General features: G+C 47.1%; 1 protein-coding gene across 4 annotated transcripts in view; it reads left to right on the top strand.

Moving 5' to 3' along the window:
• Positions 1–7,820: 7,820 nt before the first annotated feature.
• Positions 7,821–25,786, top strand: part of KEL (Kell metallo-endopeptidase (Kell blood group)) — a 30,334-nt gene continuing 12,368 nt past the window's right edge. The window contains exons 1-11 of one of the 4 annotated variants that reach the window (XM_064155808.1): positions 7,821–8,092; positions 8,530–8,683; positions 12,685–12,823; positions 14,570–14,773; positions 15,344–15,468; positions 16,747–16,893; positions 19,082–19,144; positions 20,055–20,243; positions 20,554–20,699; positions 22,772–22,895; positions 24,392–24,502. In XM_064155808.1, the coding sequence (XP_064011878.1) occupies positions 8,666–8,683; positions 12,685–12,823; positions 14,570–14,773; positions 15,344–15,468; positions 16,747–16,893; positions 19,082–19,144; positions 20,055–20,243; positions 20,554–20,699; positions 22,772–22,895; positions 24,392–24,502 (1,266 nt within the window). In that variant the 5' untranslated portion in view covers positions 7,821–8,092; positions 8,530–8,665. The other 3 variants (XM_064155810.1, XM_064155809.1, XM_064155811.1) reach the window with 3 other exon arrangements.

The following is a 25,786-nucleotide window of genomic DNA, read 5'->3' as shown; positions in this document are numbered from 1 at the left end:
AGGAAGAGCACAGAGAGGTCTCTCTGGAGGCTGCGCATTATTTACTCAGGAGTTGCTTAGGAGCTCAGAGACTTGCCTGTGGTCTCTGCTAGAGCTATCACAGCATCATGCAGAATTGCATGTGCTTGTAGGAAATCAGCAAAGACAAACATGTAGTTTTGTTCACTGCCCACCCTGCAGACCTCAGTATCTTCTGGTCAAGGGAGGTATGTGTGGGGCTGAGACAGACATGCACTGAGGACAACCTGCTTTCATTGCTGGAGTTGTAATTTTCTCCTCAGAGATGTCCAGCTCATGGGAGAAAAAGATCACAATCAATACTGATTAGATTAGGTTTTACTAGGTAAGCCATTGATAGAATCAAGCTGTTGTTGTTTTGGTTATCACCTAACTATTCACATACTATGCTCAGTCATTGCCTCAAGCTCATCCACTCAATGATAGTTACCTGTTTAGAGGCCTGTCCCAGAAACAAAAGGCTGCCATGCTAGGAACTCCTCTTCCAACCTGATTGATTCTATGATTCTGTGATTCCCATCTGAGCACAGAAAGATCCTTCAGGCCCCATTTTTAAGCTGGTGTGTGTGTAATTCTTTGTACATAGAAGTTACTGCATCCTAGGATGTGGTCTGAGGTCTGCATCCCACTGGTATCATTGTGTGCTGGTGGCTCCGGCAGCCTTGAGACTCTTCATCTTCTGAGCTTCTTTCCTGTGCTTGTAGATCCACAAGGCTCAGTCTCCAGATCTTTTGGGTTCTTGGAAGGCTTTTACATGATGCCTTTCAGCGCCTTCTTGGTGCTTTGAGCTGATTTCTGGTTGTTCAGTTTCCTTTCATGCACATCAGCACTGCTTCGTCATGTAAATTAACCCAATATGGGCTTTTATCACAAGAACACAGATCCTGACTTGATCCCTAAGCCAGCCTGTGTCCCACAAGACACTTCCTATGCCATTATTGCAGTTTGCAGCAGTAATCTCTAACTCCAGTTCCTCTGGACATAGTTCTATTCTCTCTATGCTAAATCTGTACCTTTATGGCACATGAAAACTGTAAAGTAGGTCACCGTCTGCAGTGCAACTAGGAAGCAAATGGCTTCTGCCTTGAATGTTTTCGTTCTCTCCACCATGTGCTGACAGTGTTTTCCCTTGAATGGCAGGGACTACATCCCTGCAGGGCTCTCTTTTCCACCCTTTTGACTGCAGGGACACAATTTTCCAATGAAAATTGTCAGAGCACAGCAAATCTTTGTAGTCTGGCACTCAGTACAAGCAGGGACATCTTCCTGCAGCTGCTTTTGCTGCCCCGGGCTGATGCTCTCTGCCAGCCTCAGCAACATGCTAAAGCTGGGCAGGTGAAGGAGCTACTGCCCACCACCCGTGCAGCTGCTGCTCCCTCAGGAAGAGCTGCTGTCCTCTCTGCTTGACCAGGCAGTGCCATCACTGAGGGCTTCTGATAAGCTTTCAAACTGATGGGCTTGCAGGTAACCCACATCCTTAAATGTTTGTCCTGCAGTGCCATTAAAAGGGATGGATCTGAGTGTGGATCCTTTTTTACAGAAGGCTGTACAAAAGCTTCCTTCAGGTCTTCAGACCTTCAGTCCATAAAGATCTGTGAAAGCAGACCACAGAATCACACAGTATCACAGTCTCACAGTATCATCAGGGTTGGAAGAGACCTCACAGATCATCAAGTCCAACCCTTTACCACAGAGCTCAAGGCCAGACCATGGCACCAAGTGCCACGTCCAGTCCTGCCTTGAACAGCTCCAGGGACGGCGACTCCACCACCTCCCCGGGCAGCCCATTCCAGTGTCCAATGACTCTCTCAGGGAAGAACTTTCTCCTCACCTCCAGCCTAAATCTCCCCTGGCGCAGCCTGAGGCTGTGTCCTCTTGTTCTGGTGCTGGCCACCTGAGAGAAGAGAGCAACCTCCTCCTGGCCACAACCACCCCTCAGGTAGTTGTAGACAGCAATAAGGTCTGCCCTGAGCCTCCTCTTCTCCAGGCTAACCAATCCCAGCTCCCTCAGCCTCTCCTCGTAGGGCTGTGCTCAAGGCCTCTCCCCAGCCTCGTCGCCCTTCTCTGGACACGCTCAAGCATCTCAATGTCCCTCCTAAACTGGGGGGCCCAGAACTGAACACAGGACTCAAGGTGTGGTCTGATCAGTGCAGAGTACAGGGGCAGAATGACCTGCCTGCTCCTGCTGACCACACCATTCCTGATGCAGGCCAGGATGCCACTGGCTCTCTTGGCCACCTGGGCACACTGCTGGCTCATGTTCAGGTGGGTATCAATCAGCACCCCCAGATCCCTCTCTGTCTGGCTGCTCTCCAGCCACTCCGACCCCAGCCTGTATCTCTGCATGGGGTTGCTGTGGCCAAAGTGCAGCACCCTGCACTTGGAGCTATTGAACCCCATCCCCTTGGACTCTGCCCATCTGTCCAGGCAGTCAAGGTCCCGCTGCAGAGCCCTTCTGCCCTCCAACCCAGCCACATCTGCCCCCAGCTTGGTGTCATCTGCAAACTTGCTGATGACTGACTCCATGCCCTCATCCAGGTCATCTATGAAGATGTTAAAGAGGATGGGGCCCAGCACAGATCCCTGAGGGACACCACTAGTGACAGCTGCCAGCTGGATGTGGCACCATTCACCACCACTCTCTGGGTCCGGCCCTCCAGCCAGTTCCTAACCCAGCACAGAGTGTTGCCATCCAAGCTGTGGGCTGACAGATGAGGAATATAAAGACACCAACATGCCTTGGGGTCCAAAGTAAATGTAGGCTGCTGCAAAGCTTGGTTTGGGGCTAGCCATGTGCCTTTGACCTGCCGTTATCTTCAGGCAAAACATAGATGGAGCTGAGAGACAGAGCTTAATGGTCAGATGGGAGTGTCTGAAGGAAGGCAAACAGTTAGGAAGGAAACCACTTTCAGGCTGTGCTGGAGGGATTTTGAGTTGAAAAAAAATGAGGTGTATCCTGTGGTTAAGTTGAAACTGAGCTTTGAGAAGGGTTAATCTCTACATCTCCAACTGACAATAGCTTAAACAAACAGCTGAACTGAAGTAGTCTAGATTGGTATTTACGTGGGTGAAAGCTGATTAATCTAACTTTCAAACACTTCCAAAAGCTACTCAGACATTCAGTTACTCTCATCTGGGCCCAAATGCTTCTGGAGAAGTGGCAGTCAGAAATTTTCCAACAGAAGTATGACTTTTCTGGCTGTGTTGGATATGAGCTTTTGGTTTGGATTGGGTTTTTTTTTTTTTGACCCTACTGATTTTTCAGAACCCCAACCAAATTGTAGAGCACATTATTATATAATGTCATCCTGTAATCCACTGTAAAAGGCCAAGTAGATAGCCAGTATTTAAAATAAAAAAAGGAAAATGTTTTTCTTGTTGTCATAGAATAGTTTAGGTTGGAAGAAATCTCAAAGATCATCTAATTCCAACCCCCCAACATAGGCAGGGACACTTATGACAGTCCAAGGGCAATGAATTATAGAATCATAGAATCAACCAGGATGGAAGAGACCTCCAAGATCATCCAGTCCAACCTAGCACCCAGCCCTATCCAGTCAACCAGACCATGGCACTAAGTGCCTCATCCAGGCTTTGCTTGAACACCTCCAGGGACGGTGCCTCCACCACCTCCCTGAGCAGCCCATTCCAATGCCAATCACTCTCTCTGTGAAGAACTTCCTCCTAACATCCAGCCTAGACCTCCCCCAGCACAACTTGAGACTGTGTCCCCTTGTTCTGTTGCTGCTTGCCTGGGAGAAGAGACCAACCCCACCTGGCTACAGCCTCCCTTCAGAAGGTGAGGAATCAAGACCAGAGCTGGTGCACAGTCAGCTCTAGCAGAGGCCCTCTGGCACTTTGCTGGGCTCAGAGGTCTCATTTACTTTAACATCTCTCCTTAAGAGCAGCTTCTGTGGCTGCTTATTCAGGGATGATGTTTTTATTCTTTCTTGCCCTCCATCTTAAATAGAAGTTTCATAGGCTAGGATTTGCTTTGCTGAATGGAAAACAATGGCTCTTGAGGGTTGTGGGATGTTTTCACCATTCACATCTGAATGTGTGAAGGATATAAAACTACAGAAGATATTTTAAAACATAAATCTTTACCCTGCTGCAGAGAGAAAAAGTCAAGTTCTCACTAGTACCGCAACTGCAGCAAACTACCAAACCATGACCCATGGCCTGAAGTGATCTTATAATTAAACCCAGTTATTTTTGCTGATTTTGCCCAGTGAAGGGATAAAATGGGACATGAACATGGAAAACAATACAAGACATTCATGTAGGGTGGGACTACACTGAGAGAAACTCAGGGAAAGAAGCTGGATGTTTTGTATTTTCAACACAAATGCCTTCTACCACTACTTCTTCCACTTCTCTTCCCTTCTCCTGGCTTTCTTGCCTGATCTTCTCCATCTTTATTCTCAAACTTCCACTTTCTAGTAGCTGAAACAAGTCCTTTTTCTATCATTAAGGCTCTCTTTCCTGATCCACACACCTTGCATCCACTGTGTTCAGTTCTGGGCCCCCCAGTTTAGGAGGGACATTGAGATGCTTGAGCATGTCCAGAGAAGGGCAACGAGGCTGGGGAGAGGCCTTGAGCACAGCCCTACGAGGAGAGGCTGAGGGAGCTGGGATTGGTTAGCCTGGAGAAGAGGAGGCTCAGGGGTGACCTCATTGCTGTCTGCAACTACCTGAAGGGTGGTTGTGGCCAGGAGGAGGTTGCTCTCTTCTCTCAGGTGGCCAGCACCAGAACAAGAGGACACAGCCTCAGGCTGCACCAGGGGAGATTTAGGCTGGAGGTGAGGAGAAAGTTCTTCCCTGAGAGAGTCATTGGACACTGGAATGGGCTGCCCGGGGAGGTGGTGGAGTCGCCGGCCCTGGAGCTGTTCAAGGCAGGACTGGACGTGGCACTTGGTGCCATGGTCTGGCCTTGAGCTCTGTGCTAAAGGGTTGGACTTGATGATCTGTGAGGTCTCTTCCAACCTTGGTGATACTGTGATACTGTGATATATAGGCTTTCTTCTATCTGTAGGGCTTCAGAAGTAGCACCAAGCTGCTATCTTATTTTAAACCCACTTCTTATTAATATCAGGTCACCATCCCTGGAAGTGTTCAAAAAAAGCCTGGATGAGGCACTTAGTGCCATGGTCTGGTTGACTGGATAGGGCTGGGTGCTAGGTTGGACTGGATGATCTTGGAGGTCTCTTCCAACCTGGTTGATTCTATGATTCTGTGATTCCCTATCTACTTGGCAGCCAAAATGGCAGCGGGCACAGCTGAAGCAGCAGAAGCAGCAAGGGGAAGGTCTAAGCTTTGCTTCCAGACTTAAAGCTCTTGATGCTCCAATGAAATTATATCAACTTATCCATTATTGCCATTCTATGGCCTATCCCTAAGACATTCACCTCTCCTCTCAGAGCTTCTACTTCTAAGTTTCTCTGTTCTGAATGTTTTTATGTCTGAGCTAGAAATCTAGCTCAAACAGCCACAGGAAGAAATACTCACAAAAACCTCTGCCAAACACCCATCAGTGCACTTAGTTCTCCATTTCACTGAACCACACATCCATTTCAGTGGAAGAGGTATCAAAAAGATCATTGCCATTAAACATTTTTTCTGTCCAACACTGTGTTCTTTGCAGTGTGCTGACCAGTGCCACGTTTGGAAAAGCTCAGGCACTGTGCAGAGAAGAGAAAAGGAGTCTGTCACAAAGAAAAAAGCCAGAGATCCTTTCACTAATTTGTGGACTCAAGAGAGCAGAGCTGTCATCTGTGCCTTAGAGATAAGAAGGGGATTGGCTGATAATGATTACTTCTGACGTCTCCACAACCACTCTTCCTGCTTCTGTAGTTGGACTTTACAGGGAAAACATTTTAGTCAATAAAGGCATCTTCAAACGAACTTCTGTGCTAGTGGGAAGAAACAACTGCATGTATACAGCTCCAGAATCTTGTATTTGTGAATAATGAAGTGTTGTGCTAATGAGATTCCCAAAGCCCTGCGGGTTGTACATTCAGTAAGGACCTTGTACTGCAAGCTGCCACCGTGCAGTTGCCTTCTTCAATGCTGAAATGCACACAGACACTGCTGCCCTGTCCTGCGGCTCCATACCCAGACGGCAGTGTGAGACAAACCATATGGTGTGGGCAGTATCACAGAATCAGTCAGGGCTGGAAGGGACCACAAGGATCAGCCAGTTCAAATCCCCCTGCCAAGGGCAGGGACACCCTACCCTAGATCAGGCTGGTCAGAGCCCCATCCAGCCTGGCCTTAAACACCTCCAGAGATGGGGCCTCAACCACCTCCCTGGGCAACCCATTCCAGCCTCTCACCGCTCTCATGCTCAACAACATCCTCCTCATGTCCACTCTGAACCAATCCACCTCTAGTACCAATGCAACATTTTATCAAATGACATGGGAAACATGCATTTTATCAAGAAGAGGTAAAGGACGTGGTCAAAAGATGCTGGCTCATGAAACCATATTAACTCAAATCAAATCCTATGGGCACATTGAGCAAAAGGCTTCTTTCAGCCGCCCGAAGTTTCATTCTAAAGCTGAATACTTCAACCAAGGTTTTATTACTTGCTTGTTAGGAAGAAGTTCTTCCCAGAGAGAGTGATTTCCCATTGGAATGGGCTGCCCAAGGAGGTGGTGGAGTCACCATCCCTGGAGGTGTTCAAGAGGAGCCTGGATGAGGCACTTAGTGCCATGGTCTGGTTGACTGGCTAGGGCTGGGTGCTAGGTTGGACTGGCTGATCTTGGAGGTCTCTTCCAACCTGGTTGATTCTATGATTCTATGATTCTATACATTTGTACATTATGTACAAAATTACCATAGCCATTTTCTAATTAAAAAAACCACTATTAAATGTCTGCTTGCCCAGAGAAGTTTTAAAGCCTAGGTCATGTTCTTTGGAGAAAACTGAAATACAGTTCGAACCTGGAAGCTGTTAGATGCTGTAATTGAGAACAGGGAAGGACTCAGACATATCGATAAGACATTCAGACATATAAGTATAGGCAAGTAAATACTTTGTATTTTGCCATGAACAAATGTGTCCAGTCAGTTTACAAAGATATCTCCACTGCAAAATCTAGTGAATATTATGGATCACAGTGGTGCAAGAGTTGTGACTACCAGAAGAGGGTCTTGTTACTTCTGCTGTGTTGAATCTCAATCATTTATGCAACAAGTGTTTGCAGATTTGATTCTGTTGTTAAGCTGAAGGGAAGTGACTTATTGCAAGGAAATAAAGCCCAGCAAGGATCATTTAAAAAGCATTAAGGGCTGTTTGCCAAATGCAGAAATATAGAGCTGCCAGTAACCTGAGAGGTGGAAAGAACTGGGAGTAACTGGTTTGAGCCACACAAGAAGTCTGTGACCATGGCATAATCAAAGCTGTCAAAAAATTATACAAGTGCTACAGGAACAAGGGAAAAAATATCAGATTGATGAAGATGTGAAGACTTTAGGAGAGAGACCAACATTTTGGGAAGCTCTGAACACTTGAACAGGTACCTAATCATCTTCAGAGTAGTGAACCAAGACATCATACTGCCCTGAGAGACTAGAAAAGTGGGGAGCTAAACATTATTGTTCTGGTGTTCTGTTCATTCCTATCATGTTAGAGGCTTTTCCAAAGTGGTGCCTTCCATCTCTCTTGGCTCCCAGCTGCCACTCAGGGTCTTGACTCCCAGTGTTCACCCTGTAGTTTTTAATGTCTCAGGGAAGTCATCCTGGTTCCTAGTCCCCAAAGCAGAGAAGCTTTTCCAAAGTGGTGCCCTCCATCTCTCTTGGCTCCCAGCTGCCACTCAGGGTCTTGACTCCCAGTGTTCACCCTGTAGTTTTTAATGTCTCAGGGAAGTCATCCTGGTTCCTAGTCCCCAAAGCAGAGAAACTTCCCTCCCACATCTTTACAGTATGCATCCCTGAATGAAGTGAAGACACAGAAGATGACTATCACCTGAGAAATAGTAAACAGCTGCAAATAGAATCGCTAACAAATGGTTTCTTCACTCCTTGAATGGGTTTTGGAAACAGAGGAGAGAAAGCAAAGAGAAACTCAGTATGTTGGCCTTTCTTTGTAGGAGGAGGAGCTCTGGGATCCATAAGCTGCACTATCTTGCAGAGGCCTCTGGACTCCAGAGCAGCAGGTTGAAAGTGGCCAGTCGCAGGGAGAATATCAGAGCCAAACAGGCTTGTTGGGTGGGCAGGATAATAAGGCTGTTGGAGAGCAAGGTAGCAGCAAAGAGTTGAGAAGAGGCTGGGGGAGATAAAGAATCACATACTTCTGTTCAAAAATATTCTAGTGCAGCTCTGGGAGACAGAAAGGCACACGAGGCACAGGGGGAGGCAGGAGGGAACAAAAACTACAGTTTTATGGGAAGCAGAGGTATCAGAAAGAGAAGGTGGGTGCAGAGTTGCAGAAACTTATCCATTTCCCTCTTTCCTATTTTCTTCGTGGCATTTTTCTCCTCTTTTCCTTTCTTTTCTGCTCTGCAGAGCAGTCGGCCAAGCTGGGAAGAGAAGATTGTCTCTGAGCTTAGTGGTGTGTCTTGGAGCAGAGGACTGATAGTAAACAAGTAAACAGAGTGGCAGCTGTGGGGAGCACAAGAGCAGAGCCTGCTGAGTGGCAGAGATGACGACTCTTCCCGAGGTAAGGAAATGGGCTTGGCTTGCAGCCTGCTAAGGGACCTTTGTTGAACCCTGCCTTTCCATTCCCCATGGCACATTGCCCTAGAGAGCTGGGGCAGGTGAGTTTTTGATAGGTTGCATCCAGAAGGGGCTCACCCACGTCTCAGAGTTCACAACGTGGGATGTAGTGTGAGGATTTAGGGGTTCCTGCCCCTGCTTGTTATTCATCCTGATGGCCACTCTGAGGCTGTATCCAGATCTGTTTGAAGCATTGGCCAACAAGTAGTCATAACAACTGTTATGCAATTATTTGACTCCTTTGTTGTACCTCTCTTATTTCCAACAAATCATTTTGAGGAAGTGCTTGTGCAGAAATGTGCCAATGCTTTGAACCACAAATAGTTGTGGGTGACCTCGACCTGGTTTGCTGAGTGTGAGGATGGCACAGTAAGCCTAATTACTCTCCACCTAGCACAGTATCCTTTTCCTGCTTTGGAGTCCTGCACCAGGGGAGATTTAGGCTGGAGGTGAGGAGAAAGTTATTCCCTGAGAGAGTCATTGGACACTGGAATGGGCTGCCCGGGGAGGTGGTGGAGTCGCCATCCCTGGAGCTGTTCAAGGCAGGACTGGACGTGGCACTTGGTGCCATGGTCTGGCCTTGAGCTCTGTGGTAAAGGGTTGGACTTGATGATCTGTGAGGTCTCTTCCAACCCTGATGATACTGTGATAAGTAACTAGTAAAGTGTTAATTGCATATTGTCAGACAAGCCACACTGGACTGAACTGTTAGCTAAAATGTACAAGAGATTCAAGGGCAACAGCAAAGCTTTCCATGTAAAGAAACAGCACTGAAATGAGAGGTGTGTGTTTAGTTATGCCGAGAGGTGTTCCGTGGCTCCACTGCAGATGAACACTTTGCCTTGTCTGCAGTGTTCTGGCTGAAGACTTTGCAGCAGTGTTTTGGTTTCTATGTCCATCCTTTTATTTCTGTGTGGGAAAGATCAGGCAATAGTTATTTGCCGTGGTTATGCTTTGAAGTTCTACTAGTCTGTGATGGTTTGGGTGTCCCCTGCCCCCATGGCCCCACTTTGTAAATCACCCAGCCTAGACTCAGCCAGCTCTGGAAATTGAATGAAGCTTATATTTACAGCTTAGCACAATATACAAGCAGATAGTTACAGTACATACAGTTATAGACAGAAATAGACAAGGTAAAAGGTAATACAGAAACACAACAGCCCTCCCAGAAACCTGAGTCCCCAGCAGGGGCTCCCGACTGCCCCTTCACTTTCCCCCTACCCCTCTCAAACTTACTCCAGTCCCAAGGTTCGGCCAGGGGGTTAGGAAGCAAAGTGGATTAGGAAAGAAACCGAGGGTGCAGTTAGGAAAGGGATGCAGCTCTGCCAGCAGCAGAAGTGCCGAGTGTGTTATCCTATGTTTTGCTTGTTGTTTTTATGCATCTCAGCAGGCCTGTGAGGGAAGTAGACATCAGCTTTGTTATCCTTCCACAGCCTGAAATCTAATTCTTCCCACCAAAACATTCTAGCTAGCCTCAAACTAGCACATAGTCCAAAGCACAATTCAGCAAGCTTTGTTTAGATTCCCCTTGTTAGCAGGTACTAAAATGATATTTTGGAAGTAGCATTTAATGTGCTGGTTTCTGTGCTTGCTGACAGAAGATGAATTGAAGAGACTGTTGAGGTTTTCATAGAATCAACCAGGTTGGAAGAGACCTCCAAGATCATTCACTCCAACCTATCCCCCAGCCCTAGCCAGTCAACTAGAACATAGCACTAAGTGCCTCAGCCAGGCTTTGCTTAACCACCTCCAGGGACAGTGACTCCACCACCTCCCTAGGCACTCCTTTTAGGAAGTATTAGCCTGAAAACATGTTACTGACATTACTGATGTGCAAGACACAATTTGGGTAGCAGCAAAAGGCAGTAATTCATGAGTCATCTACTGCATGAATAAATAATAGCCATAAAGAGTCTGGTCAATAGTTACAAAAAATAACTCCAGTTCTCCCTGCATTTGATCCCCTTATTTTAATCTACTTGATTTTCACAAAGATTATCACAGAATCAGCCAGGTTGGAAGAGACCTCCAAGATCATCCACTCCAACCTATCACCCATCCCTGTCCAGTCAACTAGACCATGGCACTAAGTGCCTCATCCAGGCTTTGCTTGAACACCTCCAGGGATGGTGACTCCACCACCTCCTTGGGCAGCCCATTCCAATGCCAATCACTCTCTCTGGGAAGGGAAGAACTTCCTCCTAATATCCAACCTGTACCTCCCATGGCACAACTTGAGACTGTGTCCCCTTGTTCTGTTGCTGGGTGCCTGGCAGAAGAGACCAAGCCCCACCTGGCTACAGCCTCCCTTCAGGTAGTTACATACAGCATTACATACTACTTCCTCTACAGCAGTACTAAAGGAACTTCAGCCTTCCTGCAGAGGTCAGGACAAGTTATGGGAAAGAAAAAGATGGTGAAGGAGAATCAAATTCTTTGACTGATTTAGTTTCATCAAATAGTTCTTCCTTTAGTCTTAACATTACCTGTCAAATTCTGCTAGCCTATGTCAAGCTCACATTTGAATTGGATGCTTCATGTGGTACATAAATTCAGAATTATCCATTTGATATTGGAGGGCAATTAGAAGTCAGCTTTTAGTGAATTTGCAGGCCTTTGATTTTACTTAGCCAAGGCAAAGCCATTTCAGTTTCTTAAGGAGAGCATGGAAGGACTGAAGCTGCACTGGAAACTTCGTTTGCCTTCAGTTGCATTGCCTTCAGTATGTAAATACTAATCCTTCTCACCTGCTCATAAGGGACCCCCAGATGGAAAAACTCTGCCAGGGAGTGGAGGCTCTTTATCTTTCTCCAGAGGCTTGTTCAAACTGTTCACTTGTCTCTCTACATTGAGCATTCTGGCTGAGGCTGCCAAGTCTCAGAACTCCCCACAACAAAGTGATTCTGCTTCCTGCAAGTTACAGAATCATCATAAAATCATTGAATGTTTTGAGCTGGAAGGGACATTGAAAGGTCAAACTCCTCTGCAGTGAGCAGGGATATCTTTAACAGGATCATGTTGCTCAGAGCCTCGTCCAACCTGGCCTTGAATGTTCCCAGGGATGGGACATCTACCACCTCTCTATGCAACCTGAGCTACCCTCAGCATAAAATATTTCTTCCTTGTATCTTGTCTGAATCTCTCCTCTTTTCATTTCAAACCCCAGCCCTTGTCCTGCTAAAAAGCCTGTCCCCATCTTCCTCATTGGCCTCAATAAGGTCACCCTGAAACCTTGTCTTCTTCAAGCTGAACAGCCCCAACTCTCTCAGCCTGCCCTCAATACCAGAGGGGCTCCAGACCTCAAATCTGGCCCCGCTTCCAGTAGAAGCTGTGCTCAGAAGGTACCTACCCTTCTCCACTGACTAAAATGACAGTTTGATTATGTACATGACTGTATTTAAGTGAGATAAGACTTGTCTATGTATAAGATATTCTCTGCGAGGTACAAATTACTGGAGTTTTTATAATAGGGCAAATGTTTTCTTCCACTTGAGCTGGACTAGATGGCTTAAAATGTAGGAGTTACATCTTGAGGAGAAGAAATTACTTCTCAGGTTGCCAGAGTGTAGCAGAAGAAAGAACCACCAGTCCCAGACATCCTGTTGTTACCTATATGGCTCAAAAAGGCTTTGTAGCTTCAGAAGGTGTATGTAAGGTGTTTCCATAAACCAGGAGGGCCAGACCTCAAGATGGCAAGCTGGCTTTTGGATGCCTAATTCATATCACTGTGCAACAGCTGCAGCTGGACAAGACAGGGAAATGAAAAAGATGTGAAAGCTCCTGGGAGTCAGCTAGACTGAGATGACTGTTGGCATTCTGGCACTAATCCTGTGAATTGTTTTCAAGCAGATTAGGTGAAATGTGGATTATATGACCAGTGCTGGCTTTAATATGATTTTTTTTTCTTTCTTCATATTTTCTGTTTGTCTGTTTTTCTCTCTTCAGACCTTTGACCAGGAGCTGAGAACAGGTGCAAAGAAAGAACGATGCCTTCAGGGAAAAAGCCTGCTTCTGTGTGCACTCCTCAGTGCTCTCCTTGGCTTTACACTGCTTATCACCTACATCATGATGACTTGTGGTCTAGGTATAATGTGGGATATCCTTTTCCCTGCTCCTCATCCACCCCATTTGTAAGACCTATTTCTCTCCTATCTGCCTCTATTGTGTATTTGGCTTAGCATTTACGTTAAGAACAGGAATTCAGAATCCCAAGGAATTGTAACACCAGTGTAAAAAACTTACATGGTACTGCCTCTTCCTTGAGTCATAGTGGAGAGAGATTTCCACACCTATCCTACTTCTCTGCCTGTCTAGGCCCAGTTTGATGGGAGAGTATTGTTATATTTTCTTGTCACTCACCATCGTGTCACACTCCATGTGTAGTCACCTCCAGGAAACTGCCAAATCTGAGATTTGGAGCTCCTCCTTCACCCTTCCATCCCCAACTGAGTAAGCACAGCTTTCTACCACAGACTCTGGAACACAAACCCTATGAGGAGAGGCTGAGGGAGCTGGGGGTGTGCAGCCTGGAGAAGAGGAGGCTCAGGGGTGACCTCATTGCTGTCTATAACTACCTGAAGGGAGGCTGTAGCCAGGTGGGGATTGGTCTCTTCTGCCAGGCACCCAGCAACAGAACAAGGGGACACAGTCTCAAGTTGTGCTGGGGGAAGTATAGGCTGGATGTTAGGAAGAAGTTCTTCCCAGAGGGAGTGGCTGGCATTGCAGTAGGCTGCCCAGGGAGGTGGTGGAGTCATCGTCCCTGGAGGTGTTCAGGAACAGACTGGCTGAGGCACTTAGTGCCATGGTCTGGTTGACTGGCTAGGGCTGGGTGCTAGGTTGGACTGGATGATCTTGGAGGTCTCTTCCAACCTGGTTGATTCTATGACCAGAGCAGTCATAGTCTCTTGCTAATAAAGCTAACCATGAGCATAGAGCAGGAATATTCACATGCCTCTCAAGTCTGAGCAGATCTGTCTGCAGAATGCTCCATGTTTGTGTATATAGAATGCTTGGTACTGCAGGTGCATTGATATTGGTGGACACAGACATTCCCTGCCCCCAAATGAACATTAGGTACTCTTCACCTAGCATTTCTCCTTAGCCCATATAAGATGTTGGAGACCATTCACTACAGAGACCACAGGCAAACTGGTGGTTTAGATCTTACTTATTTCCTCTCTGCCTACCTTCTTCCATGTCAGCTCTTGCAGTCATAGTATGGCAAGTTTTACTTTGGTTGACAAGTGGGTTGTTTCAGTGTGTAATTGATCTGATACTGACACAAGACACTGAACCAAAATGAGAACACATATCCATTCAGAGGCAGCAATTTAGACAGAGGGAGCTTGAGCTCAAACAGGATGTGCTGGGAAGTCTTTGTCTTGTTCTAACAAATGTCCTTGCGGAGAAATGTTTCTCATGCTTGAATGTCTCCCTCCATATTTTCATCTCCTTACTTTCTTTGTGCCATGTCCTCATTTTTCTTCATGTGCTGACACCATCACTTGCTTCTTGTTTATTGTTTGGCAGAAAAATCCAACTGGTGACTGTCTGGATAGTATGAACAGAAGGCAGCACCTCTGCACTGATTGCCTGTTCTTTACAGAAAGAGCATTCCTGGGCAGTGCAAAGACAGTCCTCCTGGGAGGTGAAAGACAGAGCACACTTTGTTCCAAACAGCAAAGAGTTACAAGGAATTCAGCCCTCTGCAAGCAAAGGAGTTTGTACCAAGATACATCTCTCACAGGCAGCTCCTCACTGGTTTTTGTTTGCAGTTGCTCTCACTCGTTACTCTCACAGCTCAGCTCTCTCCTATTTACTTCCTGCACAGGATCCTGTGATGCTGAGCTGGGTCTTACACTGTTGGCCAGACTTCTGAATTCTAGGAATAACTCTGTAGACCCCTGTGAGGATTTCTACAAATATGCCTGTGGCAGGTGGGAAGGCAAAGACTCGAGCCAAACCACAGAAGAGTCACTGAATGTGTTTGATGTGCTGTTGGAGGAAAACCAGCTGATCCTGAAAAGGCTTTTAGGTAGGGTGAGTGGTGCATTACCTTCAGCATCTTCCTCAGTCAGAGCTGAGAATGCTAATAACTGAGAGTAGACTTACTTCTAACAGGAACTGAGTCCAGTCTCTTCATTCTCCTGTTGTTACAGGTATAGATTTATTCTTGAGCATGTTGTGTTACAATAGATGCACGTTCAACGTTTTAGTTCCCCTTGCCACGTGATGAAAGTCATACTTCAACATTCTGACAGCAATCCAAACCATTTTCCTGTTGCCTTCTAAAAGCAGACCCTTCCTGCTGTGCCTGAGTGTGCAGTCTGGTCACAAGTCCTGCCTCCATGTGGGTCTGGAGCTTAGGTGCACACTACCTACCTGCTGTGCTGATATTCCAATGGAGATGCTCACTCACACACCTGGCCTCGGGAGGAGTCATGGCACTGGGTCTCTTGCTCTGAGTAGCTGTTTGAAGTGTGGATGTGTTTACTCAATTGGGAATCAAAGAGCAGTGTAATATTTACTCACAACCTTGCTCTGACACTGCCTCTGTGCCTCTTTAATCACTTCTATAGTTTTTAATCTTTGGGTTTTTCTTCAGAGAGCCCACAGCCTAGGGCAAGAGGCTCAGCCAAGGAGAAAGCAATCCAATTCTATCGCTCCTGCATGGATACCAAACAGATAGAATCCCAAGGAAGTAAACCATTGAAGGACCTCCTAAATCAGGTAAATATTTGTGCCATTTCCCCTCCTTACAAAAGATAATTCCTGCAGAGAAAAGGAAAGGCTGAAGTTAGAGTCATATAGTCCTGCATGATGGAATTTTGCTAGCATCTGTCCCTGAAATGAGCTCATGAACAACTTCTGTGTGATGAATCTTCTAGCTTTAAATGCTGTCCCAAGATTTGATTTACTGGCATCAGGTTCCTGCATCTTCCCTCATGACCTTATATGTGACTTTATGTCTGTAAAACAAACCCAGACTTTAAAGAGGATTCCCTTTAAATCTCAGAAGCTCAGTTCAATAGGATCCGACTTACATAGAAGGGAACACCTTGCAAAACAGGTGAACACTTTTGTCTAAGATTTGATGTCCATCCATTACTCCAGGTTTCATGGGAGCTTGTTCCAAGAGGAAAATGCTTCTATCTCCATCCTGGGAGCTTCCTCTCAGTGTCAGGGAGGATTGTACATCTTCCTGCTAACAAAGACCATTTATGCTCTGTCTCCAAGAGGATTCAGCATCCTCTAGCAGAAGGAAGAGTGACTGCAGGCCCATCTGTGAATTGCTTGTTGGGAAAGTGGGGTCTGTCTGATTGCCTTTCTGGATGACTTTAGTGAAATTATACTTAGAATCATAGAATCAACCAGGTTGGAAGAGACCTCCAAGATCATCCAGTCCAACTTAGCACCCAGCCCTATCCAGTCAACCAGACCATGGCACTAAGTGCCTCAGCCAGGCTTTGCTTGAACACCTCCAAGGATGGTGACTCCACCACCTCCCTGAGAAGCCCATTCCAATGCCAATCACTCTCTCTGGCAAGAACTTCCTCCTAACATCCAGCCTAGACCTCCCCCAGCACAACTTGAGACTGTGTCCCCTTGTTCTGTTGCTGCTTGCCTGGCAGAAGAGACCAACCCCCACCCGGCTACAACCTCCCTTCAGGTAGTTGTAGACATCAATGAGGTCACCCCTGAGCCTCCTCTTCTCTTGCCTCCTATTTTTTTTCTCTTGCCTCCTATTTTTTCCCTGTACACCATGTTTGGTTGATAATTATAATTCATTTCCTTGTTGTCATTTTGCAGTTTATTGCTTTGCTTCAGTGCAAGATCATTTTAAAGCCAAGAGTGTGTGTGGAAATCTTTGTGAGCTTCCACCACTGCTTTGCTACTTCTCAGACATCAAAATGAGTGAGCTCATAGGATGAAAATAAAGCTTTTGCAAGCCTGCATCAAACAAGTAGTTTCTTACCTGTTTTCCATGCTACCTCTCTCCCTCTCTAGATTGGTGGATGGAATATCACAGATGTGGGGGAAGCAAAAGATTTTAATGAAACTCTGCAAATTCTCATGGCCAGATACGGCACCTTTCCTTTCTTTAGAGTGCATGTGGGACCCACTCCTTCTGACCTCAAGACCAATATCATTCAGGTGAGTGAACTAAAGAGAGAATATTGGGAATAAGGAGTCAGTTCTGCGGCCCCAGACTTGCCCAAGTTAAATCTGTGTTCCTCTCTGAAGGATGTTTTCCTAAATTTTCAGTAAGCTTCCTGATTTTGTTGCATAAAAACCCACTTATTTCTGGAAGTTGAGCAGATAGAGGAAGCCTGTAGTTCATTCTTCCTTCTTCTCTTCAGTCTGACAGCATAGATTGTACTTCACTGTGGAAGGGTCTGGCTCTCGCTGCGTTCGGGGGTGCAGCTGGTGCAATAACTGACTCAGAGTCAGTGTCTAATCCATGTAGTGGAATTTTGCAATGTGCTCTTGTGGGTTAAGCCTGGTAGGCAGCTGAGCACCACACAACAGCCATTTGCTCTGACCTCTGGGAGATGAGGAAGAAAAGCAGAAGGGTAGAAGTATGAAAACTCATGGCTTGGAATAAAAAGTTTATTTAGCTCACCACCAACCACTGCCAGCCAGTTCCAAAGCAAGGGCAGTCCCACTCACCCTTCTTCACCCTCACTTTTCTGGCTCAGAGTGGTGATATACAATATGGAATATCCCTTTGGTCAGTTGTTGTTTGCTGGCCACTCCAAATCTTTTGTCCACCCTCAGCTTGCTCACTTGTAAGGCAGTAAAAGGAACAGAGAAAGCCTTGATTCTGTGCAAGCACTGCTCAGCAACAACTTCAAAATCCCCATATTATCAACACCGTTCTCATCACAAGTCCAAAGCACAGCCCCATACAAGCTACTATGAAAAAAATCAACTCCTTGTCCCAGCCAAAACCAGTGTGCACCATGTCAAAATGTGTCATGATGTGATTTAGATCTGAATATCAGTCACTGTGGATTTGTCATGAGCTTGTAAATGAAATTCAGAATATAGAATCATAATCATAGAATCAACCAGGTTGGAAGAGACCTCCAAGATCATCCAGTCCAACCTAGCACCCAGCCCTATCCAATCAACCAGACCATGGCACTAAATGCCTCATCCAGTCTTTTCTTGAACACATCCAGGGATGGCTACTCCACCACCTCCCTGGGCAGCCCATTCCAATGCCAATCACTCTCTCTGCCAACAACTTCCTCCTAATATCCAGCCTAGACCTCCCCCAGCACAACTTGAGACTGTGTCCCCTTGTTCTGTTGCTGGTTGCCTGGGAGAAGAGGCCAACCCCCACCTGGCTACAGCCTCCCTTCAGGTAGTTGTAGACAGCAATGAGGTCACCCCTGAGCCTTCTCTTCTGCAGGCTGCACACTCCCAGCTCCCTCAGCCTCTCCTCACAGGGCTGTGCTCCAGGCCCCTCACCAGCCTTGTTGCCCTTCTCTGGACACCTTCCAGCACCTCAACATCTCTCTTGAATTGAGGAGCCCAGAACTGGACACAGCACTCAAGGTCTGACCTGCTCAGTGCTGAGCACAGGGGCAGAATAACCTCCCTTGTCCTACTGGCCACACTGTTCCTGATCCAGGCCAGGATGCCATTGGCTCTCTTGGCCACCTGGGCACACTGCTGGCTCACCTTCAGCTACTCTCTACCAGCACCCCCAGGTCCCTTTCTGCCTGGCTGCTCTCAGCCACTCTGTCCCCAGCCTGTAGTGCTGCTTGGGGTTGCTTTGGCCAAAGTGCAGAACCCTGCACTAGTTCTTTTTGAATCTCATCCCGTTGGCCTCTGCCCACCCATCCAGCCTGTCCAGGTCCCTCTGCAGGGCTCTCCTACCTTCCAACAGATCCACACCTGCTCCTAGCTTGGTGTCATCTGCAAACTTACTGATGCTGGACTCAATCTCCTTGTACAGATCATCATTAAAGACGTTGAGCAGGACTGTGCCCAGCACTGATCCCTGGGGAACACCACTAGTGACAGCTGCCAGCTGGATGTGGCACCATTCACCACCACTCTCTGGGGCCAGCTTTCCAGCCAGTTCTTGACCCATATCAGAGTGAATCTGTCCAAGCCACCAGCTGCCAGCTTTGCCAGGAGTTTGTTGTGGCAGATGATAGACACCCCCCTCTCCCCACCCCCCCAAATAAACTGCTTGGAAAACCTTTTCCAAAAGGAAAAGCAATTGAAATGCTGTGACATAGGAAGTAAGGCAGCCTGTTGAGCACACCCTCACATTCCCAGTGCTTCTGGAAGCAGCAATGTGTTTCTCCTTTACTCCTGTTTGCAGATTGACCATCCTGATTTTGAGATGCCACATGAGAGTAAACTCAAAGAGAGCAATTATCTTGAGGTAACATATCAGAGGCTGAAGAAAGGTAAAACAAAAGCTCCTTGGTGCAGGGCTCTCCTGGTTCACAGTGGTCTGTTTCCATGGGTTACGGTTAGTGCTCTCTGAAAATGTCTCCAGAAGAAATCCTTTACAAAACTCTCTGCTTTTCCAGACAGACAGAGTGTAAAATGTAACCCATTTTAGATGCCCAGTTTTTAACTCCTAGTGTAGAAATAAAATGTTATCACTTTCCTTTGGATTTGCTAAGTACCATGAACCTGGGCCTCCCTTTAGGTTTTACCTTGGCTGAATGCTCAAAAAGAATTGCTCGGGTCCAAATGAAGGCTTCAGACCTTAAAATCTCTGCACTGGGGGAGGAGTCTTTAATATTTCAAATGTCATTTGGCAATGTTTTAACCCAAGGTGGGGAAACAAGCTCTTTGACCTGCAACCATGTTTGTTTCATTGCAGCTCTGTCATTTTTCTGAACTTTATCAAAACCAGAGCAGTTTCCCAGAACAGAACTCAGAATACAATAAAAAAAAGCCTATCTACCTGGCTGAGCATTCCTTTGATACTTCATTAGCATAGAAGCAAGCTGGCATTTTCTCTCCATCCAAAATACTGGCCCATTACATCATGACATCTCTCTCCTTTGTCTAGAGACAGCAGGTTTACATCTCTAAAATGATTCTGTTGTTTCATGTTATTTAGCTGAGACAGAAAGGGCCTCCTGAGAATTGTTTTCTTCAGTGAGGGTGGGGGGAAGATCTACTTGGCCACCTGTACTCCACGTGAAAGCCTGCAGTGAGGTTGTTGCAGAGCAGAAGACAGTTTTAGGGATGGGGCTGCAGCAGTCAGGCTACAGGTCTGGGTGGGGAGCTGAGTGGATGGCATGATTCATTTTCTCCTCCTGCGCTCTGTGTTGCAGGTTCTCCGAGTCTATCTGTCGTACCTGAACAAACTGGGAACCCTACTTGGAAGGCCACAGGATGGGCCCCCTGATATCTTTCCCCTTACCTTGTCCTTCATCTCTAACCTCCAGCGAGCTATCACTCCACTGCAGGAAAGACATCAGAAGGGGATGCTCTTCTTCCACACTACCATTAGGGAACTACAGGTACCCATGCCTTAGAACCTGGGTGACACAGTTACACACAGCATTCATGTTCTGAAGAGCCAGACCAAAAGACACACAAGGCACTCTGTTTAGATGTCATTCCTTTATGACTTGCACTTGGGAGGCTATTGACCTTTAAATACCTTATGAACTTACAGTCTTCTACTGACAGCATTTTATAAGCCCACAACTCTCTCTCCTTTGCCCAGTACTAACTGAAGTACTAGTGAGACTATCTCAGTTTCCTTATTATTTCTTATCAGTCGTTTTGCATTCATAGTTCAGCTGGTGAGCTTTGTTTTGCTTCTAGGAAGAAGCACCTGCTATTGACTGGCTGTCATGTCTCCAGGCTGTCTTCCACCCTGTGCCAATCAACCTTTCTCAGCCAATTGCAGTGCACGACATGGATTACTTAAGAGGCATGTCACAGCTCATCTATCAATGGCACAAGAGAAGGTAAGAGTCACTAACTATGATTATACAGTCATAAAATCAACCAGGTTGGATGAGACCTCCAAGATCATCCAGTCCAACTTAGCACCCAGCCCTATCCAGTCAACTAGACCATGGCACTAAGTGCCTCATCCAGGCTTTTCTTGAATGTCTCCAGGGATGGCTACTCCACCACCTCCCTGGGCAGCCCATTCCAATGGCAAATCTCTCTGGCAAGAACTTCCTCCTAACATCCAGCCTATGCCTCCCTTGGCACAATTTGAGACTGTGTCCCCTTGTTCTATTGCTGGGTGCCTGGGAGAAGAGGCCAACCCCACCTGGCTACAACCTCCCTTCAGGTAGTTTTTCATGGCTCAAGAAATATTAACTTGGAATACTATCAATTAAAGAGGTCTGCTGAATCTAAATCTTAACATCTGTGAGGTTGCTGTGGCTCCATACCCATGTGTTTAACCAGTACTAAGACTTAGCAAATGTTCCCAAGAGGCTTGCACATACAGGCACCATGTGTGTACACAGGTATGAATAGATCTAGGTCTGTAGCTATCACTCTATGTGTCACACAGGTCAACAGAGGTGGAATACAATGTGCTTATTGGCACCCACCTACCCATAGCACTCATGCAAATATGAAGAGCTCAGACAGCCTGATCCTATCCCTCCTCTCCATCTACTGCATAAATATATATGTATAGATATTCACTGTATTTGCAGTCTGCCCAGAAGCTGGCCCCAGATCCCTTGGTGTGTGGCACTTGCTGGCACTTGTATACATGAGCCTCTGAGTCTTGCAATCCTGCTTTGGTTGCGGGTACTCTGATCTCTTCCTGCTGCAAACACTCATATGCAAGTAGATGTCTCCAGTAGCTGGTTCAAACTTCTCATTTCTTCAATAACAAACTCTCAGATTCCTGCTGACTCCAGTGGATAGCTTGAATCAAAATCCCTCCACACTGGTCAGGCTGTACCTTGAGTACTGTGTTCAGTTCTGGGCTCCTCAATTCAAGAGAGATGTTGAGATACTGCAATGTGTCCAGAGAAGGGCAAGGAAGCTGCTGAGGGGCCTGGAACACAGCCCTGTAAAAGGAGAGGCTGAGGGAGCTGGGGTTGTTTAGCCTGGAGAAGAGGAGGCTCAGGAGTGACCTTGTTGCTGTATACAACTACTTGAAGAGGAGTTGTAGCCAGGTGGGGTTGGTCTCTTCTCCCAGGCACCCAGCAACAGAACAAGGGGACACAGTCTCAAGTTGTGCTGAGGGAGGCATAGGCTGGATGTTAGGAGGATGTTGTTGGCAGAGAGAGTGATTGGCATTGGAATGGGCTGCCCAGGGAGGTGGTGGAGTCATCGTCCCTGGATGTGTTCAGGAAAAGCCTGGTTGAGGCACTTAGTGCCATGGTCTGGTTGACTGGATAGGGCTGGGTGCTAGGCTGGAGTGGATGATCTTGGAGGTCTCTTCCAACCTGGTTGATTCTATGATTCCAGCACTCAGCCTCAGACTTGTCTCTCCAGTATCTAATCCTGTGCCCCCCCACAGAGAGCAGAATGTAATTTAAGAAGAACATTTAATGAGATAGGGCAGATTTTTATGACCATGTGCAGGGCTCAATCAGACTGATGTCCTAGCAAGCCTGAAGGTTAGGTTCAACCATTCCCTCTTAGCATCCTTCCTCTCTGTTTTCCCATGCATCATCCCCCCAATTCACCATGACCTTTCTGCTTCCCTGTCTCTGATCTTTCTTATAAACACCCATAATGAGTCTTGCAGAATCCCACAGAGCACTCAAATCATTCTATAAGAAGTTTTACCCAGACCTAAAAATGCTATCACCTGCTTCCCACAGAGGAACCTGTGCCCCAGTCTGCAGTTACCCCTTGAGCCTTGATGTTCTGGGACAGCCCTGGCAAATCACCCTGCTTCTCTAGCCCGAGGTGTAGCTCGTCCAGGAGGCTTTGCTGTCGTTGTTCAGGGTGCTGGGATTCCTCTGCCCTAAATTGTACTTCTGACACTTGCTACACCCCTGTGTTCACAGTGAGCAGGCTTCAATCTCCAGTCTTTTCCAATGTCATTTTCCCACAGGGTCCTTCACATTTATATGATTGTTTGTCTGATTGGGAATCTCTCCCCAGCCCTTGACAGTCGATTCCAAGATGCACGCCTGGAGCTATCTAAGATTCTTTATGGAAAAATGGGATCTAGAATGGTGAGTTAGCCTTTAAGCATCTTCTTCAGCCTCCACAGTAGCTGAACATCCTAGGACATGGTTTTTTTGGATGTTCCTTTGATGCCTTGTCTAAGTGGGAGTTTCTTAGATCTGGGGAGGAAAACTCCTCTCACTAGGTAGTGTTTTTCCTGTGTGGGGAGCAGACATGACAAGCAAAACTTTACAGAGCAAAACAGGCTGCATTGTGCTCTTCATTGATAACCTGGAGGAGAGGATCGAGTGCACTCTCGTCAAGTTTGCAGATGGCACCAAATTAAGCATTAGTGTCAATCTGCTGGAGGGTAGGAAGGCCCTGCAGAGGGATTTGGACAGGCTGGAGAGATGGGCTGAGGCAAATTGCATGAGATTTAACAAGGCCAATTGCTGGGTCATGCACTTTGGCCACAACAACCCCCAGCAGCCCTACAGGCTGGGGGAGGAGTGGCTTGAGAGCTGCCTGGCAGAAAGGGACCTGGGGCTGCTGGTGGACAGCTGACTGAACATGAGCCAGCAGTGTGCCCAGGTGGCCAAGAAGGCCAACAGCATCCTGGCCTGTATCAGCAATGGTGTGAGCAGCAGGAGTAGGGAGCTGATCATGTCCCAGTACTCAGTACCCATGAGACCACACCTCGAGTACTGTGTCCAGTTTTGGTCACCACGGTATAGGAGGGACACTGAGGTGCTGGAGCAGGTGCAGAGAAGGGCAACAAGGCTGGGGAGAAGTCTGGCAAATGTGGCCTATGAGGAGAGGCTGAGGGAGCTGGGGGTGTTTAGTCTGGAGAAGAGGAGGCTGAGAGGGGACCTATTGCCCTCTACAACTACCAAAAAGGAGGTTGTAGTGAGGCTGGAGCTGGTCTCTTCTCCCAAACTACTAATGATAGGACAAGAGGAAATGGCCTCAAGTTGTGTCAGGGGAGGTTTAGGTTGGCTCTTGGGAGGAAGTTCTTTACTGAGCAGGTGGTCAGGCACTGGCACAGGCTGCCCAGGGAGGTGGTGGAGTCGCCATCCCTGGACTGGTTTAGAAAAAGAGTGGATGTGGTCTAGTGATGAAGGTTGGACTGCATGATGCTGGTGGTTCTCTCCAGCCATAGCGATGCCTAGTGATTAGATGTTGTGCTGAGGGATTTGGTTTAGTCAAGGACTTGTCAGTGTGAAACTAATGATTGGACTCAGTGATCTTGAAGGTCTTTTCCAATCTAAGAAATGCAGTGATTCTGTGGGGTAGGGAGCAGTAGGATGGTCACCTTCTATGTGTTTGTCTCAGCTAGCATAGGAATATCCATTTTGTGTGAAAGTAAATGGAGTAAATCATAAGGCAATCAATATTGGAGTTGATTAAAGTTTTCTAAGGCAGCTTAAGCAGAGCTACCCCCCTTCCCCTGTCTGCTGTCCCTTCCAGGCAGCAGTGTGTGTGTTACTGTGTTCACGTATCCTTTCGCTGTCTTGCCTGTATGTCCTCACTCATACACCTCTCTGTTTCTCTCTCTGTGCTACAGAGCCTTGCTGAGCGCTGGAGGAAGTGCTTGACTGACACCAGCACTTTCTTTGAGCCTGTTCTAGGGCAGATGATTGTGCAAGAAATCTTCCCTCAGCAGACCAAGAAACTTGTAGGTATTCATCCTCTTAACTCCAAGCATAGCTCAGCTTCATCTCTTTCTTTTTTTTCCTGGCATGTCAACTTAACACTGCACCAGGGCAGGAAAATCAAATGGAGGTTTTACACCTTTCCACATATTCCTGTACTTCCATTCTTTGTCTCCTTGATGGGGGACAATGGCAGAGCAAGACATTGCTGTCATTCACAGTATCACCAAGGTTGGAAGAGACCTCACAGATCATCAAGTCCAACCCTTTACCACAGGGCTCAAGGCTAGACCATGGCACCAAGTGCCACTGATAATTGCTAGATAATCAGTACTAAAATACCAGTTGCTGCCTTGCTCTCAACTGTGGTTCTGCAATTCTGTGTTAGCAAAGTCAAGTGTGCAGCAGCAATAGCTGTGACAGGTGTACAAATGCAGGCAGTCTCAGCGTGCTTTCTGAAATGACAGCTGGCATTAGCAGTATTCATCACCAACCTCACACATCTAAATAACAATCTCAATTGCAAAGCCATCAACCCATCACATGAGCAGCTGTGCAGCAACAAATCAATGCCAAAACATACTGAGTGGATCCACAAGAGAAGAAACACCTGGCTGCAGTGTGGAAAGCATTTTTTCCCTTTGATGATCAGAGTTCCTTTTTCTTTTGAGGGAGGCTGTTCAATACAGGCTGGGGTCAGAGTGGCTGGAGAGCAGCCAGACAGAGAGGGATCTGGGGGTGCTGATTGATACCCACCTGAACATGAGCCAGCAGTGTGCCCAGGTGGCCAAGAGAGCCAGTGGCATCCTGGCCTGCATCAGGAATGGTGTGGCCAGCAGGAGCAGGGAGGTCATTCTGCCCCTGGACTCTGCACTGGTTAAACCACACCTTGAGTACTGTGTTCAGTTCTGGGCCCCCCAGTTTAGGAGGGACATTGAGATGCTTGAGCGTGTCCAGAGAAGGGCGACGAGGCTGGGGAGAGGCCTTGAGCACAGCCCTACGAGGAGAGGCTGAGGGAGCTGGGATTGGTTAGCCTGGAGAAGAGGAGGCTCAGGGGTGACCTTATTGCTGTCTGCAACTACCTGGGGGGTGGTTGTGGCCAGGAGGAGGTTGCTCTCTTCTCTCAGGTGGCCAGCACCAGAACAAGAGGACACAGCCTCAGGCTGTGCCAGGGGAGATTTAGGCTGGAGGTGAGGAGAAAGTTCTTCCCTGAGAGAGTCATTGGACACTGGAATGGGCTGCCCGGGGAGGTGGTGGAGTCGCCATCCCTGGAGCTGTTCAAGGCAGGATTGGACATGGCACTTGGT

The sequence above is a fragment of the Pogoniulus pusillus genome, chromosome 15 (assembly GCF_015220805.1).
Source record: "Pogoniulus pusillus isolate bPogPus1 chromosome 15, bPogPus1.pri, whole genome shotgun sequence".
Classification (NCBI taxonomy): Eukaryota; Metazoa; Chordata; class Aves; order Piciformes; family Lybiidae; genus Pogoniulus; species Pogoniulus pusillus.
Note: the sequence above shows the minus strand (reverse complement) of the source record. Positions and strands in the feature narration are given on the sequence as shown.